This window comes from Ursus arctos, unplaced genomic scaffold (genome assembly GCF_023065955.2).
Source record: "Ursus arctos isolate Adak ecotype North America unplaced genomic scaffold, UrsArc2.0 scaffold_34, whole genome shotgun sequence".
Classification (NCBI taxonomy): Eukaryota; Metazoa; Chordata; class Mammalia; order Carnivora; family Ursidae; genus Ursus; species Ursus arctos.
Window position 1 is genome coordinate 30,895,748 of NW_026623030.1, and position 19,020 is coordinate 30,914,767.

Here is a 19,020-nt window from a genome sequence, read left to right on the forward strand (position 1 = left end):
AAGATTTTATTTATTTATGTGACAGAGAGACAGCCAGCGAGAGAGGGAACACAGCAGGGGGAGTGGGAGAGGAAGAAGCAGGCTCATAGCAGAAGAGCCTGATGTGGGACTCGATCCCGGATCGCCAGGATCACGCCCTGAGCCGAAGGCAGACGCTTTAACGACTGCGCTACCCAGGCGCCCCTCCCACGCACACTTCTATACTACTCCTGTCCGTATGCATCCGGAACAAGTAAGAGTGTCGTGCGTGTTTGTCAATGTGATACAGATGGGGCTACGATACGGCGCACGTGCCATCCCGCGGCACAGCACGCAGCTGCGGTCCGATCATTCCAACCCTACACAGCACTCCACTGCGTAAAAACACAGCCGTCCACTTCCTGGTTGAAGGACACGGGCGTTCCCAGCATCTGCTCTTAAACACAATGCAGACGCGCGGGGTCGTTACTCAGGGCACATCCCCAGACGTGCTCGACCGTGAGGGATCAGCATCGTCTACCCCACTGTGCATGGCCGGCTTGCTCTCAAGTGACTGTCACCCACACGCCCGTCTACATGCGTGACAACTGCTATCATCACACACTTTCTTTCCAATCAACAGACGCTTCTACGACCCGCACTTCCTGGTGCCTGTGAGTTTAAACATCTTTCCGTGGCCTGTCATGTTCCTCACTTGCGAGTTGCCTGCTCATATCTGTTGCCTACATTTTATGTTGCCTTTTTCTTATCAATATATAAAAATTCTCTATTTTACTCTGTATGTAATTTGTTGCATTTTTTTCTTAAGATTTTTTATTTATTTATTTTACAGAAAGAGAGAGAGCACAAGCAGGGGGAGCAGGAGAGGGAGAGGGAGAAGCAGGCTCTCTACCAAGCAGGGAGCCCAGTGCGGGGCTCGATCCCACGACCCTGGGATCATGACAGAGCCGAAGGCAGACGCTTCACCGATGGAGCCGTCCCGGCGTCCCGTCCTGCCCTTTCCAAGGAAGCTCACCTCGCTACGAAGGGTCAGAGGTTCCACCACTGACTCAAGCTTCCAATCCAAGCATCCAAGACCCTAAGCAATCCCATCCTTAACCTCAGGAACCCTTACCTCTCCGTGACGGGAGACCCCTCGGGCTTCCGGGAGATGATGTAGCGGCAGCTCAGCCCCGCGTCCTTCACCATCTGATCCCCCAGGAACTCAGCCAGGCGCTTGGCTGTGCTGATAGACGTGGACTTCTGCTCCCCATAATCTTCCAGCTTCCGAGACATGGAGCGGTTCTCAGAGATCAGCTCAAACAGCTCAGAATCCGGCATGTTGGCTGCCTGAAGAGAGGCAATGGGCACAACATGGCACAGAAGGAAAGGAGCGCTATCCCAGGCTCACTCACCGGCAACATCCCCCCCCAGTCACTTGACTTTCTCCAGCCGTGCAACAGGGCTGCCTCACACCAGCAAACAGCAACACTTACAAATCCAAACACAAAACATTAACTGCCATGTCAGTGAACTATACAGAAAACGTTAAGAAATGTTTACTGAGCCATTAGCACCAAAGCTACAGAAAACGGGGAAAGACTTGTGATTTTCCTCCCAAAAGGAAGAGAAAAACAGAGAAAGGAGGAGCAAGGAAAGAGCAAAGAGAGAGACGATGCCAGCTGGAGAGCCACGGCCCGAGTGCGGAGCCGAGGCAGTCCTCAGCAATGAGGACTCGGAGGGGCCTGACAGCAAACAGCTCTCTCTGCTCCTGCACACACGCACCCCTGACCTCTTGGCCCCCACTGCTCCACGCACACGCACCCCTGACCTCCAGCCCCCACTGCTCCACGCACACGCACCCCTGACCTCCGGCCCCCACTGCTCCACGCACACGCACCCCTGACCTCCGGCCCCCACTGCTCCACGCACACGCACCCCTGACCTCCGGCCCCCACTGCTCCACGCACACGCACCCCTGACCTCCAGCCCCCACTGCTCCACGCACACGCACCCCTGACCTCCGGCCCCCACTGCTCCACGCACACGCACCCCTGACCTCCGGCCCCCACTGCTCCACGCACACGCACCCCTGACCTCCGGCCCCCACTGCTCCACGCACACGCACCCCTGACCTCCGGCCCCCACTGCTCCACGCACACGCACCCCTGACCTCCAGCCCCCACTGCTCCACGCACACGCACCCCTGACCTCCAGCCCCCACTGCTCCACGCACACGCACCCCTGACCTCCAGCCCCCACTGCTCCACGCACACGCACCCCTGACCTCCAGCCCCCACTGCTCCACGCACACGCACCCCTGATCTCTGGCCCCCACTGCTCCGCACACACGCACCCCTGACCTCTTGGTCCCCACTGCTCCCGCACCCCGACCTCTTGGCCCAGACATCCTGTAAGATTTGCTTGCTCCTGTTCGTGTGTTTCTCTCTGTTGGTGCTTACTCTCATGTACGGGTCAACAGTACAGAACAAGACAAAATGCCGAGCTACAGCGGCCCACAAAGGCAGAAAGGCAGAGGAAGGCAGAACAATGTTCCGGGATATTCCAGTATTTCTTTCACTCGGAAACTCTCCTCTTAGCAAACAACACAAGAGAGGAGGGAAAGCATCTGTACAAAGATGTTCAAGGCCACATTACAGAGGTGGAGAGCAGAAGCCTATCTGACACCCAAGAGTAGTGGGTAGTTGTGAGTTAAGTAACACAAACGCAATGAAATACAGACGAACAAGCAACAGAGACAATAAATTCCCTGAGAAGATATTTTCAAAGGGAAGCCAGCCCTGTTGTTTAAACTGTGGAGGGGCGCCTGGGTGGCACAGCGGTTGGGCGTCTGCCTTCGGCTCAGGGCGTGATCCCGGCGTTACAGGATCAAGCCCCACGTCAGGCTCCTCCACTGTGAGCCTGCTTCTTCCTCTCCCACTCCCCCTGCTTGTGTTCCCTCTCTCGCTGGCTGTCTCTCTCTCTGTCAAATGAATAAATAAAATCTAAAAAAATAAATAAATACATAAACTGTGGGAAATACATGCTCATTTACAGGGATCCTGAAAATCAGAGAAGGTGATGCGATCACTGGTAAATTATCTCTTACAGCTGCTCTCACTGTGCCATTTGTTCCCTTCATAGCATTCTGTCACTGGACACGGGATTCCAGAGGCACCAGAACTAAAGAAGTCCTGGAGTTTGGTCAGAGTTAGCCCTGACCCACCCTGCTCTCCAGGAGCCCAGGGACCCTCGCAGCCCGGGAAGGAGGAGGGCAGCCTTACTTTGCTGTACAGCACGTCCAGCCAGTAATCAGCCACCTTGGCAACAGAGCCGTACACGTCTTCCAGCGTGCTGCCCTTAAGGAAGGCCTCGAACACGGAGGACTGGAAGATCTTGATCAGCTGCAGCTCCCCTCGGCGCTTGATCTCGAAGCCCTTTAGCTCAGCCAGGGAGCCATCCTCATTGAAGACGGCGTATCTGGAACCACAGGCGAGCACGGCAGTCAACGGGATGTTGGCTGCGCGCCACTGGCCCTCCGACCGACCCTCTCCTCTAGCATCTGCCAGGCAGCAAACATCTCTCCACCTGGAGGCTCGTGTTTCTGACGGAAGAACGACGTAAGGGCCTGCAGCCTGCGGAACCAGATCTAACAGGTGGAGAGCAGCGCTGACAGTGCTCATGTTGACAACACCTTTCCGAATGGAATCAAAAAGGTCAAAAAACAGAACTACTCCCTTCTGGCCTCCTGGTCCACTTCCTGGATGGCTGTGAACTCTCATCTGTTCGTTTTCTTCCCAAACCCGAACGCTATGGGATTCCTACCTCTTCTTCAGTTTCTTGCCTTCTTCCTTGGAGGCTGGAAGGATCATGGCAAGGTACGGTCCGTCAACCTCGAAAAAGATGCTGTTCTCTGCGCGGGTGACATAGGTGAGTGAGGACGGCTCAGTCAGCTCCTGGTACTGATCGTTGGTAAAGCCCTCCTGCAAAACAGGGGGAAGCGGGGGCTGCCTCACTCCCACCATTCTGGAACTGACATTTGTCCTCTGAGGACTGGCTGGACCAGCAAACTGGGCCTCTTCTGTGCAATGGACACCACTCAGCCAGAGAAAGAGGTTAAGTTCTGACACACGTCAGATGTAGATGAACCAAAATGCATTCTAGGGAGCCCAGAAGCTTATACAACTTGTTTCCATTCCCAGGACATTCTGGAGAAGGCAGGAGCATTATTGCAGAGAACACACTGGGTCGCCAGAGTCTAGGGCTGATGATAAAGGAACAGCACTCAGGAACTGTTCTGTGTTGCTCTGCGGTGGTGGAGACATGACTCTGTGTGGGTCAGAACCCACAGAACTGCACTCCATCAAGAGTGAAGCATTCAGCCGATACTAGGAACCCCCAGAGGGACCGCAGACTAGAAGACATGAGCCCAACTGCATTGTGTAGAATCCTGCTGAATTCCAACTGAAGTCACTCTGGCAAACCCTGTCCTGACAGGGTAGGGCAGACCAAAGACGGAAACAGCTACACACACACACTGAGCCTTAGCCGGTAAGTTCACTGCACTTGACGGCACAATCCCAAAGCCACGGTGCACACACACTAGGGCTCAACCAATAAACACACCAAGAAAATGAGGGACAGGCTTCTCACCACATGAGAAAGAAATTGCTAATGAGAAAGGGGACTAGATTGGGGCAGGACAGATCACTGTGGACTCACGTTCTCTATTTTAAAGTGCACACGCGGACAGAGAAATAAATCCAGATGCGTGTGTGGGCGAGGGAGATATCAGGCATCACGTCTCTCCTGGCTCGATCTGCTGAGAGCAGCTAGAAGCACTAACACCCAGCAGCAAGGAGCATCTGCACCTGACCTTGGTTTCTAACACCCTCTCCAGTAAAAGCAACCCGGCTCCTTAGAGAAACGGCTGATTTCAGGGCCAAGACTGGGAAACTCAAGATGAGGTGGGAGCACCTTACAGGCCAGGAAGTAAGAAAGTGCTACTCAAAAAAGAAAGTGCAAGCCTGAACCCAAACCACGGAACAGAGGCATGTGTCTAGAATACGTGGGCAAATGTGAAGAAGCCCCCAGCGGCCACAGAGGAACACGCAGACGAAACACACCAGCACGCAACTAAGCACATGGCTAGGCAGCGGGTAAGTGGGGAAGGACGGTGGGCAGGCTTCCTTACAAGATTCCAATTAATACATGTACCGGCAGGGGAGGGGAAAGCCACACAGAACCAGCAGCAGACACTCAAACCAGTGAAAACTAGGGAGACACGGGACATGTGCATCGTCTCAAGTATCTCCTCCAATGTTCCTTCAAGGCTCTGGTAGTTTTTTTGTTTTGTTTTATTTTTTAAGATTTTATTTATTTATTTGACAGAGAGACAGCCAGCGAGAGAGGGAACACAAGCAGGGGGAGTGGGAGAGGGAGAAGCGGGCTCCCAGCAGAGCAGGGAGGATCCCAGGACCCTGGGATCACGCCCTGAGCTGAAGGCAGACGCTTCACCGACTGAGCCACCCAGGCGCCCCAAGGCTCTGGTAGTTTTAACAGGCGGCCAGACTGTCTGACACCTCCCCCCCAGGGTGTGTGCCCGATAACTGCCCCTGCAGCAGCGGGAAGGTGAGCGGGACAGTGGGCGGGATGGGGGGTGGTCAGAAGTGCAGACCCTGACATCAAGCGGCAACAGGATGAAACAGCAGGCACGTCACCTCTAGCATTCCTTCAAAAATGCTAACGACCTCATCCTAATGACAGGAGCAACAGACAAATGCAAATGAGAGGCGGCCAATAAGCACGAGGCCAGTTCTCCCTGAAGACAGGGCACTGAGGAGAAAGGACCAGCACGCGCAGGACGGAGCCTGGGAGACGCGGGAAATGCAAAGAAGGTCCCTGGCTTGGTTACAGTGTTGTGTCAGCGCGAACCCCTTAGCTGTGATCACTGTGCCACGGTGTGCAGACGCTAACAGTAGAAGAAGCAGACTGAAGGGTAGTACAGATCTCTGTGCTACCGTCAGGACTCTTCCGTAAGGCTAACACTATTTCAAAATCAAAAGTTAAAAGCGCAACAGTCGGACGCTGTGCTATGGGGGAAGGCTCACTCCAGTGCGAGCACAGCCGCTCTGTACAGATCCTCGGGTTACAGGAAAGACCGAACGGCACAGGCAGGCTGGTCTGATGTTCGGAAGGAAACACGTAAGCATGAGAGTCAACGCCGTCCCCTCCCAAATCCCCATCAGAGTGGGGGTCCCAGGAATCCAGGCCCAGACGGCAGGCCCTCCCTGGAGACCCAGGCTCACCTTGACCATGATGTTTAACATGGCCCCGGGGTAGGAAATGGTCACCTTGGGCTTTTTCACACTGGCCGTCTTGATGACAAAGTTTTCAGGGAAGCTGTTGGGCAGGACGCACCATATTCCATCTGTGTCCAGCTCCAGGGGCCTCCTTCAGAGAAAGAGAGAAACTAGGTCACATGGATATCGGACCGCGGCCTCCACGTAGGGAGAACCGGTGTAAAGGCCCTTCCTGGCCGCGGACCCATGAAACACAAGGCCCACGCACTCGCTCCCCGTCCTTGCCCCCAGCCTTCCCTGCTCCTGGCGGCTGACCAGAGTGCAGCACTCACCCGATCTGTTCGATCAGCTCCCGTGCCTGGGTGATGATGTTGGCCCCCGTGAAGCAGACAATGCCTGCCATCTCCATGGAGTACCAGCGGGCCCTGAGAAAGACAGTCACAGCCTGGGGGGCAGGTGGGGCTCCCCTCGAAGGGTCACTAGAGGAGGTCAGGAGGACATGGAGAAGGGGGCGTCTGAAGCAGGGCGGGAGAACCACGGAGGAACTGAGCTCCATGCTGGGGACACTCTTCTGCCTCCCAGGCCCAGGGCTGGAAGACGCAGCAGGCCACCAGTGCAGCAGCTCCCTCAGCACCAGATGGTCACGCGTCCCCGTGAGCCCTCTTCCATGGTCCCCAGCACCATTTCATGCCCTCTCCATCTCCCAGACCCCACGCTCATCCTGACTTCTCAGGGAAAACACAAGCCCACAGACGTCCTTGGCTTCCTGCCAGACGCCTGCCTCACTGCCCCCAAACCAGGTCTCACCGGGAGGCGTCAGGCAACCTGAGGCCCGCCCCTCCTGCCCCTGGGGACTCCACTCAAGCCCTGCTTTCCACCCCTCCTTCTCTGCCATCAAAAAGCAACAAAAAATTAGGGGCGCCTGGGTGACTTCACTTAAGTGTCCCAACTCTTGGTTTTGGCTCAGGTCATGATCTCAGGGTCATGGGATCGAGGCCCACATTGGGCTCCAGGCTCAGCGGGAAGTCTGCTTGGGACTCTCTCTCCCTCCCTCTGCCCCACACCCACCCCCCCCATCGCACACACACGTGAGCACACACATACTCTCTCTGGAATAAGTAAATAAATCTTAAAAAAAAAAAAAAAAAAAGCAACAAAGAAAAAAATGACTTTCCCTCAAACCTAACCTCTAGTGCCCCATATTCCTTCTTCTCCAGAGCCGCCACACTGACCCTCCTCACGACCCCTACCCACAGTGGCCGGGCCTCCAAGACCCGCTCCCTCCAAGGCCCTCAGCCGCCATTCAGATCCCACCTTGTCCCATGTCCGTCAGAAACAGTCCACCTTGGCTTTAAGGCCCCCACTCCTGGCCTTCCTGACTCCTCAGAGGGCTTCACACCCGTATCAGTAACGCGGTGCTGCTTGGTGACCGCCTGGACCCTCTCCACAGCCTCGTCACATAAACATACTGGAAACTCTCAAGGCACTGTCTGCAGCCCCAGACCCGGAGACGACATGTCTGCAGCACCGAGCCCCTCAGCCCCTCAACCCCCAGCCCTAGCCAGCGGTCTCCCGCCTCCCTGAGCGCGAGGCCTGCAGGCGCCGACTCCAGGGACTCAGGGCGTACGTACCCTCTACGCATGACGTAGCCGTAGAAGGAGTTGAGGATGCACTTGTGCGCCAGCTGCAGCGAGTCGTACAGGACCTCCATGTTCTTGCAGCGCTTCACCTCGGCCGCGTCGCCCAGCTCCATGGCCGCGGAGAGCTTCTTCTTCCACACCTGGCGACCACACAGAGACTGATCACCTCCTGGGTTCTTCCAGCTCACATTTTACGTAGTCAGTGGCCCAGCGTTTTAATGGTTTGAAAATTTAAATCTACAGAGAATTTCAAAAACCAATACAACGGAAGACCGCAGACATGTGCAGAAAAACCAGTGCTGGCCCCTGGCCACGTTTCCTTTGTCCCACTCTCTGTCCGGGCACAGCCAGTGGGAAGTGCAGTCTCAGGACCCGACCCCCCGAAGACTCCAGCAACAATTCCTAGGAGTAAAGACATTCTGCTCAACCACAACACCATCACTGCCCCTGAGGAACTTCACGAGGGTATGGGATCTGCACGCCCTCCCAGGTCTGCACAACCCACAACCCCGCAGCCAGGCCAGAGCCACACACTGGGCTCCCACGTGTCCCGAGTCACTGGTAACCTAGCACTGCCTGGTACAAGGCAGATGTCCTGAAACGAGTTCTCAGCACAAAGGAACACATTCACATCACATTTTTATTTCTTGTGAGACCAAGGACAAGGGGAAACTACTACAGCAACCCACTTGAACAACTGAGACTTGGGGCAACGTCAGCCTCTTGGGACAGAACCCAGAACCCAACAGTGAGCTAGAGAAACGAAGGAAACCCAATCTGAGACCAGCAACAGAGAAAGGGGCTTCACACCAGCCCAGAGGCCCGGGGTCTCCCAATATGCATCTTGTTATGCAGTTGACTCTGACGTGACGCCGTGGACAAGCTGACTTACAGGCCTCCTCCAACAAGAGAACTCAGAAAGCACCGACAGGCAGAGAGCAAAGCGCACAGCAACAGAGACAACATCATCTCAGGACAACAACTCACTCACGAGCCTGCTGATGGACCAACACCTGCTTATCGGATCCCGTACCACGTGTTGAGACGGACATGATAAAGCTAACAAGGGCCTTGTGCTACTCTGAACGGTTGTAATGGAAATGTTCTCTTCACTGCGGTGGCCATTACACAATCGTATGTTTTTGTCAAAGTCCATAGAACTGCCCATGTGGAAGGCTGACTGGCACGGGCGCCCATGAACTCACTCCTGCCCGAGCTGCAGGTCTGTCCCTGATGCTGTCACGGTGGTCCAACATTTGACGTTTCTCTTTCCGCTTTACAACATCTCAGCTTCACTCCCCCAGGTGCTACAGGAGCACCTGGCATAGAACAGACAATGAACATCTGGAATGAATGAAAGGCTCTCCGGAATCTGCATCAGACCAGAAGCCATGGATCACGAATGCGGGGCCCCAGCCAAGGGGGGCACATGGTGACACTTGGCCTTCACACCCACAGGCCGCACCTTCTGGGATGCAAGGCTGGAGGACATCTCCCCCAGGATGGGGGTGAGACTCACACGGGCAGATTAGCTCCACCTGCTTCACTGCGAAGAAGCAAGTCTTCACTAGCAGGAATGGTGGGGTGGGTTGCCGTGATGGGACTGGCTGTCCCGAGGCCAAGATGCCCCAGGACGAGGAGCCAGGCCTGTGTCTGAATTAACCGGACTTAGTGTAACGAGAGCTACTCAAGAGGCCCCTCGTAAGGGCAACTGACAAAGAAACACAGGGAAGGCCATAAATATTTCAGCAAACTCCCCATCCAATATGAGAAGAAAATTTTCTTGAAGGCTTGATATTTAGAGAACAAAACAAGTAAGATATTTACTAAATACCTACGATGTGTCAGGTAATGTATCAGGCTCCGAAGAATGAGAAACACACTCCACACTTTAGTGCTTGCTGAAGAGAGGCAGACACAACAAGAAACTTAATAGTCACGTAACTGAAACAAAAGGAGATGGTACCGCGGTTCCTCAAAAGATTAAATACTGAATTCCCGTAAGACCCAGCACCGACACTTTGGGTGCGCGCTCAACAGAACGGAAACCAGGGACCCGAGGAGGTATCTGCACACCCGTGTTCACGCAGCCAAAACATGGATGTGACCCAGCGCCCGTGGACAGACGAAGGTGAACAAAACGTGGGGCGTACACACAACGGACTATCGCTCAGCCTGACGCCCGGCACAACGTGGAGGAACCTCGAGGACCCGAGGCTGAGGGAAATGAGCCGGTCACGGTCAGACACGGCGTGGTGCCACTCACCCGAGGGCCCTGCAGGAGTTAAACCCCAAGACAGAAAGTAGGGTGGGGGGTTACTGTTAAATGGGTGCAGGGTTTTAGTTCCGTCAGACGGAGAGTTCTGGGGAGGGACGGGGTGGCCGCACAGCAGTGTGAATGCCCCCAATACCGCAGAGCTGTGCACTTACAAGCGCTGAGTTTTAGGTCTATTTTACCACAACAAAACGGCAAAAAGGTACTAATAATAAAAGGTGATGGCAAGAGTCTATCAGAGCAGGGACCTTACCGAGTCCGGCAGTGAAAGAAGGTCTTTCAGAAGGAAGAGCCCCGTTTGCTCAAGTATAACACTACTATTTGTCCCGATCACTGAGGTGTTGCTATGTACCTTCCTTGATCCTGATGGATGAAACCGGTCAGTAAATCAGCCTCCCACTCCTCCCATCAGAGGCTGGCAAACTCGTGCGGCCTCTGTTTCTGCTCCAGCTGCTCACCTCCAACTGCAGGGGGACGCAGCTCAGTTCCAATAAAACTTTCTTTATAAAAACGGCCCGCCCAGCCATAGCGTGCTGACATGTGCTCTAAATAAATACTTCCAAAGCAACCGTTCGAACAGTTCCAAGGCCTCGGGCCTCTAATTCTTCCAAGCTAAAAACAACTGTGCACTCGTTACTTTGCAAACGCACGAGAGCCCAGAGGTCAGGAGTCACACATCCTAGTTGGGGAAGTCACAACGGCCCAGACAGCACCAAGCAAGGATTCTCATCTCAGAAGCTAGGCTCTGTTCTGACCTCACAAAGGTCACACTCACCTTGTGGAGACCCTTGAACTCGTAGCGCCTGTCTCGGAAGGCGCGCACCGTGTCCACGTAGAAAGAGTTCTCCCGCTGGCAGACGGTGGTGAGGCGCTCCTCCACCCTGGTCACGTGGATCTTCTTGTACGCCTTCCGGCAGTAATCTGAGGCACAGTCGAGAGAGGGGAGCATGAGAGACTCCACGCAGGGGGCAGCCAGGCCTCCCGGACAAGGCCAGAGAAAGCTAGGAAGCAGCAGACAACAACAAGTGCAGCTTTCTAGGGTTAGCACGAAGGAGCAGAGAAGTCCGAAAGGTACGTCCTCGTTTATCCCATCAAAGAGAGGACAGCCCTGTGCGAGGGGGCCAAACTCCCCAAGAGCACAGGAAGGGGAAGTCATCATCTGATGAAAAAATAAAGAAAGGCCGCAGGAAGGACCAGTTCACAGTGATCTCATCTGGTGCAACATCTAGTCTAACTGACCTCAGGCTGTGACCTACCAGCACAGCCCAACTGAGGCCCAAGTCAGAGCAGGCACCGCGTCTGGAAACCACTCACCTGACAGCCTCCGCTTCTCGTATTTAGCCTGCTCCTCGCGGGACAGCTCGTGAAAGGCCCGGGGCGGACCCTCTGCAGTCAAGGGAGGGAACTTCTCCGACTCCAGCTGGTGCTGGATCCGATGGTACTCGCTGCGGCTGGCTGGCACTAGGATGGTGACAGAGGGGAGTCCGTGACAGGGACCCGCGCACCTGCTCCCTGCCTAGCCACCCTGCCCCAGCCCTGGGGTGGCACTCACTGAACTCGCCCCTCCACTGCCAGGCCATCTTCCTCTGGCAGTCTGCTCCCGGCTTGTTGAAGTCACAGGCAGCACAGGTGGCCTCGTCCACCACGGCAGACGGCTGTGGCGGGCAGGAAGGGATCAGTTAGGGTCTGGGCAGAAAGAGCTCCATTCTGATGTGGGAACCTGTCTCACCTGCAGACGGTTCGTCAGGATGATGTTGGGGTACATGGCCCCCACATCCAGGTGGTAGATAAGGGGACACTCTATTCTGTTCGGAACATCTTTCAGGGAGGTGAGCTTGGTCTTAATCTGATCACACACCTAGGAGAAAGGACAAAGGAGACTGTACGGATGGTCACAAGCAAGCACTGTGGGACCCAGAAGGCAGCAGATGATGGCCACCAACATCTGGAGGCACAGGAACCTCACAGGAAGAGACAGAGCCCTAAGCAGGACAGCGTGTCAGGGAGCAGCAGCCTCTACCCCAGAGGACCTTTTGGGGTTGGGAGCACACCGTGAAACACCGTCAGCGGCCTTGCCTGGCAGGGCCGTCTGCCAGCGCGTGCGGGACGGGGCTAGAGTATGAACAGCACTCTTCCTGGGCGCCACTCGTGCCTGCACGGCGTGTGCACGGGACACCCCAGCCTCAGCAACCCCTCACCTGAGAGAGAACCCTCAAGAGGTCAGCGGGGACTCAGCCATAGGCCCCCCAGCCCACACGCTACGCTCTGAACCTCCGTGCTAGACCACAGAATCAGATTTGTTTCCAGTCAGAGGCCGAGCTGTTAGCCAAAAAACCCCTCCTCATCCCAAACACCTAGATATCCTGCATGAAACACGAGAACTATCCCTGTAAATGCTGAACTGAGCTTCTAAGGTACCCTCAGAGGGCAAAAGCAAAGCGTGCACTCAAAACCAGGGCAGTGAGCTAATTCAGCGATGCCTGGCAGAGGCCAGGCCTGTGTCAGGGTCCCCAGGACCACTCCCCAGGTACAGTGACTCACAGAACTCAAACAGCCAAGGGAAAGGAACGTGGGGGCAGAGGCAGGAGGAGGTCAGGCTCCAGCTAGGACGAGCTTAATTCTCCCAGCATCAAACCAGGACAACACGCGCCGAGTGCCGCGGCCAAGCGCCGTGGCGCCCGCAGACCCAGCAGCCAGGATTCCGACTGGGCGTTGGTCACGTAGCTCCTCTGCCCGCACACACCCACACCTCAGACTCCCAGGAGGAGAGCAGGGGCTCCGCGTGAACCGGTGTTTGCACAAGTGAGCGAGGTTCACGAGGCGCTGCTGTCCAAGAAGAGTGAGAATCTGGGCCCCGAGTTCCCAGCCTCACACGCTTCCGAGGCCGGCCGGGCCCGCGGTGTGAGCGCTCCCACACATTTCTCATGCCTCCTCAGCGCAAGGCAACCTGCACACAACAGGGAGATGACACAGAACCCCCCGGGGGCCCACCTCCATGGAAGGATAAACCAGAACACGTCTGCCCAGCAGAATCACATCTCTTCTGGCTCTTGCTGGAGAAAGTCTTCCCTGAGCACCTGGCACCACAGGCTGGTACCTCCAACAAGTCTGTGGTCTGGGAACCCTCAGCCAAGGAACCACAGGACAGGGGACCCCAGGCCAGAAACCGCATCAAAGTACCTGACGGCCCCTGGCAGGCCGTCTGAGATGCCCTGCTGAGTATAAATTCACATTCCAAATCGCAGAGCGAGTGTAAGAAGAACACCCCCATGACCCCCGTGACCCCTATGACCCCCACGACTGAGAGCAGACACAGTAGGAGGAGGCCCCTGAGAACTTGAGAGAATACATCTCCTACGGTAACTGTGGGAAAATGAGCATAATAAAAATACTGCAGACCAAAACTCTAAAGCAAGAGTCCAGTTTCAAAAAAAAAAAAAAAAAAAGTAAAGCACATCAGAAAAAGAACCAATAGAACCTCCAGAAATAAAAACACCGCCCTAAAAAGTAAAAAGTCAGCGCAGTTACATAAGCTAAGGCTACCTGGCTTCTGACGGCCATGTATTGTTATCCACCCCTCAAAACGTAACATGGAAGTAGGTCAGAGCACGAACACGTGCTTAACTGCAAAGCTCAGTCCGCACAAAACGTGCACGCCACCAGGGAACGCACCCCAAGTCTGAGCACCACCAGTGTAGTTACTCGAATACCTCAGCAAACCTCCGTGAAGGACCAGATGGCAAATACCTTGGGTTTTGTGCCTATACATTCTGTCACATGCTCTTTTTTTTTTAATAACATTTTAAAAATGTAAAAACCATTCTTCGCTCGCTGGCTACACGGCCGTCGTGGGCTATAGTTCGCCCGTCTCTGCTTTCGTCAGGAGTAAACTCAAACACATCTAAATAGACAAACGATTAACCAGGAGAGTAGCCGTCTTTTTTTATGAAATATGTTAAACTTGGTAGTCACGTGAGAAAAATCACTTGAACACAAAATTGCCCTTAGTATTAAAAAACTCTTTAAAACCCTCCAAAGAAGTCAAGATAAAAAACATACCAGAACCCGTAAGAAACCATGACTAGAAGAAGAGCATCTATCCTATACAACGGGACAGCCAGAAGCGTTAACGCGTCCTGTTTCTAACTGAATTCTAGTAATGAATCATTAGAACAGTCGCTCCATCCTTCACCCTGAGGCATGTTCTGAAATGCTACTGGGGAGGCAGAAGGGAAGGAAGCCAAGTTCCCAGAGGACACGCCCAGCGCTGCCGCGCACCCCAGCTGGCGCCTCCCGTCAGCATCCTGGGGACGGGATGGTCCCTGGGAAACGATGCGGTGAGCCTGTTGCCCTTTTCCTAAGGACCCTGGGCTGCCATTTACAACACTCTGCGGACAGCGCGGGCCACACCGCCGTCCTCCAGGGGCCCAGTACTGGGCTCCCCCAGGCGTCTGGAGGCCTCAGCTCAGCACACCTCGGTCTCACATCGCCGCTTCTTCAACTTGAAAGTGGCATCTGCTCCTCCCGAGGTGCTAACTCCCGTTTGGTTTTTAGCCTGGACGCTCCTCACAGGCTGTCCTGACAGCTCCCTGGGCCTACGGCAGCTGGAGCCGACAGCAGCTGCGCAGCACTTCACAGTTTGCACACTACACACACACATTCTTACTTGAACTCTGTCTAGTGAGTCTGTTACGAGACGTTTCTTGAAATCAATCCTTAAACTGATAAAAACTCCAAACCACGAGCCACTCAACACGTCGCAGTGCTGAGCAGGGCCTAACAGACACAGCCGAGAAGGCCACGTCCGAAGAACGGCCAGCAAGCGGGGAGGTACCCGGGTCCCCAGGCGTGGCGCACATTGTCAATGGTGCTTTCTCGCCGTTAATTTGACGGGTGTCATAGTCACTATGTTCTACTCTGTCACTTGTAGGAACTGACTCTCAGCACTTTTAAAGTCTCCTTAACAACAAAAAATAAAAACCAATGGCTCCTCACTGCCTATAAAATAAAGTGCAATTGAATTGAGCTTCAGACCCAGCACTCACCTCTGTCCCACATCCGCCCACCACGGTGTTCCAAGAGCCAGTTTGAACTGCTGACAGATGACGGTCACGTGCTGGAGGGAGGAGCCCTCCACCTCCTTGTGAAACTCTCCTACCTCCCTAAGTCGGGTCATTCGCAGTGACTGCAACACTGTCCTGTCTCCTGCCCCAACCAGACGAGACCCTGTGTCCTCTGTCTCAGGGCCCAAGCACCAGCACCAGCAGGTGCGTAACAAACACGCTACTGGAAGAAGCCAGTCTACGAGGCAGGGCACGTGACAATGGTTTCTCTCGGCCCCCTGGAGCGTTACCTCTTGGAAGTTGGTGACCTGCTCCATGGGCACCTTCTCCTCTTCCTCGATGGCGTGACGCATGGTCTTCTCCACCCGCTGCAGCAGGAAGTCAAAGGCAGCAGGATTCTAGTGCAAACAACCAAGAAAGGACACAAGTGAGGTGGGGACTGTCCTTGCACCAACCAGTCTACCTCGGCAGGACGCTGCAGAGAACGTTCCAGAGGAGTCAAGCACTTGCCCTGCAGCGCCCTAGTCAAGGGCAGGCTGGACAAAAGAAGTCTGCTGAGGAGTCCCCAGGGCGAGAGAGGGGTGAGGGCTTTACTGCAGCCCTCGCGGCTTCTGGGTCCCACCAAGCATTCGGCAGGAAGGCCAGGGTGGGGCTCACCATCCTGAACCGGCAGGGGATGTCGCTGCGAAACACGCCTGACTCGAGGGCCTCCACGTGGCCACCCACATAGGTCTCGGAGTCCAGCACGTGACCGTCGTCTGTCAGCTTGTTAAACTCCTGCTCCTGCTTGTTGGGGAAGATGATGTTGGCATGGAAGGCCTGCACCATCAACAAGGCCTCACACAGAGTCCCGGAGCCCTTCCGCAGCACCTATGGGGGGGAACGCCGGGCTGTAAATCACACGCCACAATTCCGCGGCTGCATCCACGTCAGCCGCCTGGGACCAGCTCCGCGGGGCAGCGTGCAGAGAACGGCACGCGGGGCCGGGAGAGGCACTGACCTCATCAGGCTCCATGGGGATGATGGTGCAGAGGGCGAAGATAAAGGGGTGGACGTACTTCATGTACAGGTAGTACGTGGCCACCGCGTCCGACACCGAGTACGTGGCCAGAGTCTGAGGAGACAACAGCGGAGAGTCAGAGCAACGAGGAGCCACGGAGGGGCCACATCAGAGCTGGAGCGGCAGAGTGAGGGCAGGCACGTGCCTGGGGCTGCTCAGTGGCCATCCGGCACATGTCCTCGGGGTCCAGCTCCACGGGGTCGTAGCCCAGCTTGGCTTTCGCAGCTGCCTTGAGGTTGTGGCTGCCCACAGGAAGGTAACTGTCCCTCTTCACCCACCTGGGAATAAGAACCAGAGCAAAGGTCAGAGAGGACCCCGAGACGAAGTCCAAGAACCGTGAGAGGTGGCAAAGCTGGACGCACCCCAGAGAGACGCAGCCCTAACAGACCCCACAGGGAGCAGGCCCCTCGGGAGGCCTCTCACCCAGATGCAGTCAGCTTCGCGGATGTGCCCTCGAACACGAGCAAATGCCAGCGCCCACCCTCCGAGCCCCACAGCCCTCCCTTTCTCCCTCCTGGAGAAATACGAAGACAGGGGGTGAGACCCCGCACCCTCTGGCCTCCCTCAACCCCTCCAGCTTGTCATGTGTGTGCCGCTAGTCTGCCCTGCTCTCCCCCACCCTCAGGCCCTATTTTTAAACTCCCATTCTCTACTTACACAGTCCCTTCAGCATGGAAACTGGAAGTCAACCCTGTACCCCTCACCACCGTGCCCATTCCACATCCTGCCCTCAACTCAGTCCCACGATGGACACAGCTATGTCCCTGGCACCCATAACTCCCTCTTGACTGCACCTAATCTCACCTCCCTCGGCCTCCACACTTGCCATCCTCCTCCCCAGAAATGCCCCGTGGCCTCCCAGTACGGCCACCTCCTCTGAGGGTCCCCACCTGTCTTTTTTCCTCTCGAGAGACTGTCGATCACCATGCCCCATGTGAATGGGGTTCCCAGGCCTGCTTCCTCCCCCGGAAACCCACCCCAAACCCTGAGCACCAACACTGCCTGTGACTCACGTGCCCCTGGCCCCCTGTCCATGGATCCCTAAGTTCACCCCTCTTCAATCCCGTCCTCATTATGACTCTGCCTGCCCCTTCCAACCCATGCAACGTAACACCAGGGCTGCCGAGAAGACAGATCAAGCTTTAAATGTGTCAATGGTTCCCCAAAACTCACCTCCCCACAGGCTGCAGGAGGCCCACAAGATCTCCCTTCTCTTCAGCCTTCCGTCTCAGCACTCTGAGCCCCCTCGAATGCCTATCTCCAGCCTGGACACCCCTGGCTGTGGCACCACCTTTGTGGGGGTGCTCTCACAGCACCAAGACCTCACCCCACCTGGCCTTTCTGCTCTGGCTTCCCCACCAGGTCTGACATTAACGTGTTTGCTGGTAGAAGGAATAATGAGCACACGACGAAGGACAGCACATCCCCCGACCCAGCCAGAGCCGCATCCACCACTGTCCTCGAAGGTGATGGGAGCTGCTTCTCAGAAGCCACCTTCCTCCCTCAAAGGGAGGTGGGCAGGACCAGTGTGTGCAAGAAGGGAGCTCTGGACCCCAGTCGCAGAAGGCCCTCCTGGGACAGCGCGATGAGCTGTGGGGCCCACCTGAGACAGTCCATGTGAATGCACTGGGATGCCTTGTACTCCCCCTGGCTGTCCTTCTGGAACCCTATCTCCTGGTACATGCTCAGTCCGTGGATCGCCGCTCTGGCCTCCACAAACGGCCTGGGGATGAGGGCAGACAGACGGGCACAAGCAGTTACACTTTAGTTCTCTCAGAGACAGGAAGATTGCCCCCAGCAGACCCCCAACAGACCCAGGAACCCCACACCCACTTCTCCTCAAATGGGGTGAGGTGCGTCTCAGGCCACCAACCAGCACTCCTCCCACCCTTCCTTCCTCTCCCAAACACTTTCTTTCCATCTTTACCGTTGTCACACCGCCATGCAACATCCCCTCCCAAACACATCTTAGTTACCCACAATTAAGACTCACCAGACACAATTAAGACATTAGACTTACCAGTCAAAAAAGTCCCCGTTGTAGGTGACCATGATGGTGGGTTTGGTCTCCTGGACATGTTCAAACCATCTCTGGATTAGATGACCCTGAATTCAATGATTCTTAGCTGTCAGAGGGTTTGTTTCTCTTTGAGCTATTTCCTAGCACCCCTCCCCAAGTTTAGGAAAAGCAGGGCCTCATGTCACTGCTTCATTTCCATACCCACCCCGTGCCTCCAGTGTGAACGAGGACCCCACTGCTAAACACCCCGTCCAGCACAGGGCCGTTCTGATTACATGAGCGCCAAGTCTTCTACCTCCCATTTCACCCCAAATATGAGGCAGTATCCCAAAGGACACCTCTTTTTTTTTTTTTTTAAGATTTTATTTATTTTTGATAGATCTAGAGAGAGGGCACAAGCAGGGGGAGCAGCAGGCAGAGGGAGAGGGAGAAGCAGACTCCCTGCTGAGCAGGGACCCCGACCATGGGTCGATCCAGGACCCTGAGATCATGACCTGAGCCGAAGGCAGACGCTTCACCGAATGAACCACCCAGGCGCCCCACCAAGGGACACCTCTTTACCTCGTCTGGTTCATTGAAGACACAAAAAGGTCCTTCGTACTCTGGCTTAGGGGTGAACTCGAAATCTTCAACATCGTCTGAAACGATCTCCCTGTTGGTGATGAGGTAGCCCTGGGACGCACACGAGCCATCGGCGCGAGT

At 55.4% G+C, this 19,020-nt stretch overlaps 1 protein-coding gene across 1 annotated transcript in view; it reads right to left on the reverse strand.

Moving 5' to 3' along the window:
• POLE (DNA polymerase epsilon, catalytic subunit) overlaps nt 1-19,020 on the reverse strand; it is a 45,097-nt gene that overhangs the window by 19,631 nt on the left and 6,446 nt on the right. Inside the window, exons 10-26 of the mRNA XM_026514635.4 lie at nt 18,880-18,990; nt 18,319-18,404; nt 17,902-18,021; nt 16,444-16,576; nt 16,239-16,352; nt 15,896-16,108; nt 15,529-15,636; nt 11,905-12,033; nt 11,728-11,830; nt 11,490-11,636; nt 10,951-11,096; nt 7,892-8,040; nt 6,593-6,685; nt 6,267-6,411; nt 3,784-3,941; nt 3,243-3,438; nt 1,094-1,308 (exon numbers count right to left, since the gene is read on the reverse strand). Coding sequence (XP_026370420.3) covers nt 1,094-1,308; nt 3,243-3,438; nt 3,784-3,941; nt 6,267-6,411; nt 6,593-6,685; nt 7,892-8,040; nt 10,951-11,096; nt 11,490-11,636; nt 11,728-11,830; nt 11,905-12,033; nt 15,529-15,636; nt 15,896-16,108; nt 16,239-16,352; nt 16,444-16,576; nt 17,902-18,021; nt 18,319-18,404; nt 18,880-18,990 — 2,366 coding nt within the window. The remainder of the gene's footprint in view (nt 1-1,093; nt 1,309-3,242; nt 3,439-3,783; nt 3,942-6,266; nt 6,412-6,592; nt 6,686-7,891; nt 8,041-10,950; nt 11,097-11,489; nt 11,637-11,727; nt 11,831-11,904; nt 12,034-15,528; nt 15,637-15,895; nt 16,109-16,238; nt 16,353-16,443; nt 16,577-17,901; nt 18,022-18,318; nt 18,405-18,879; nt 18,991-19,020) is intronic.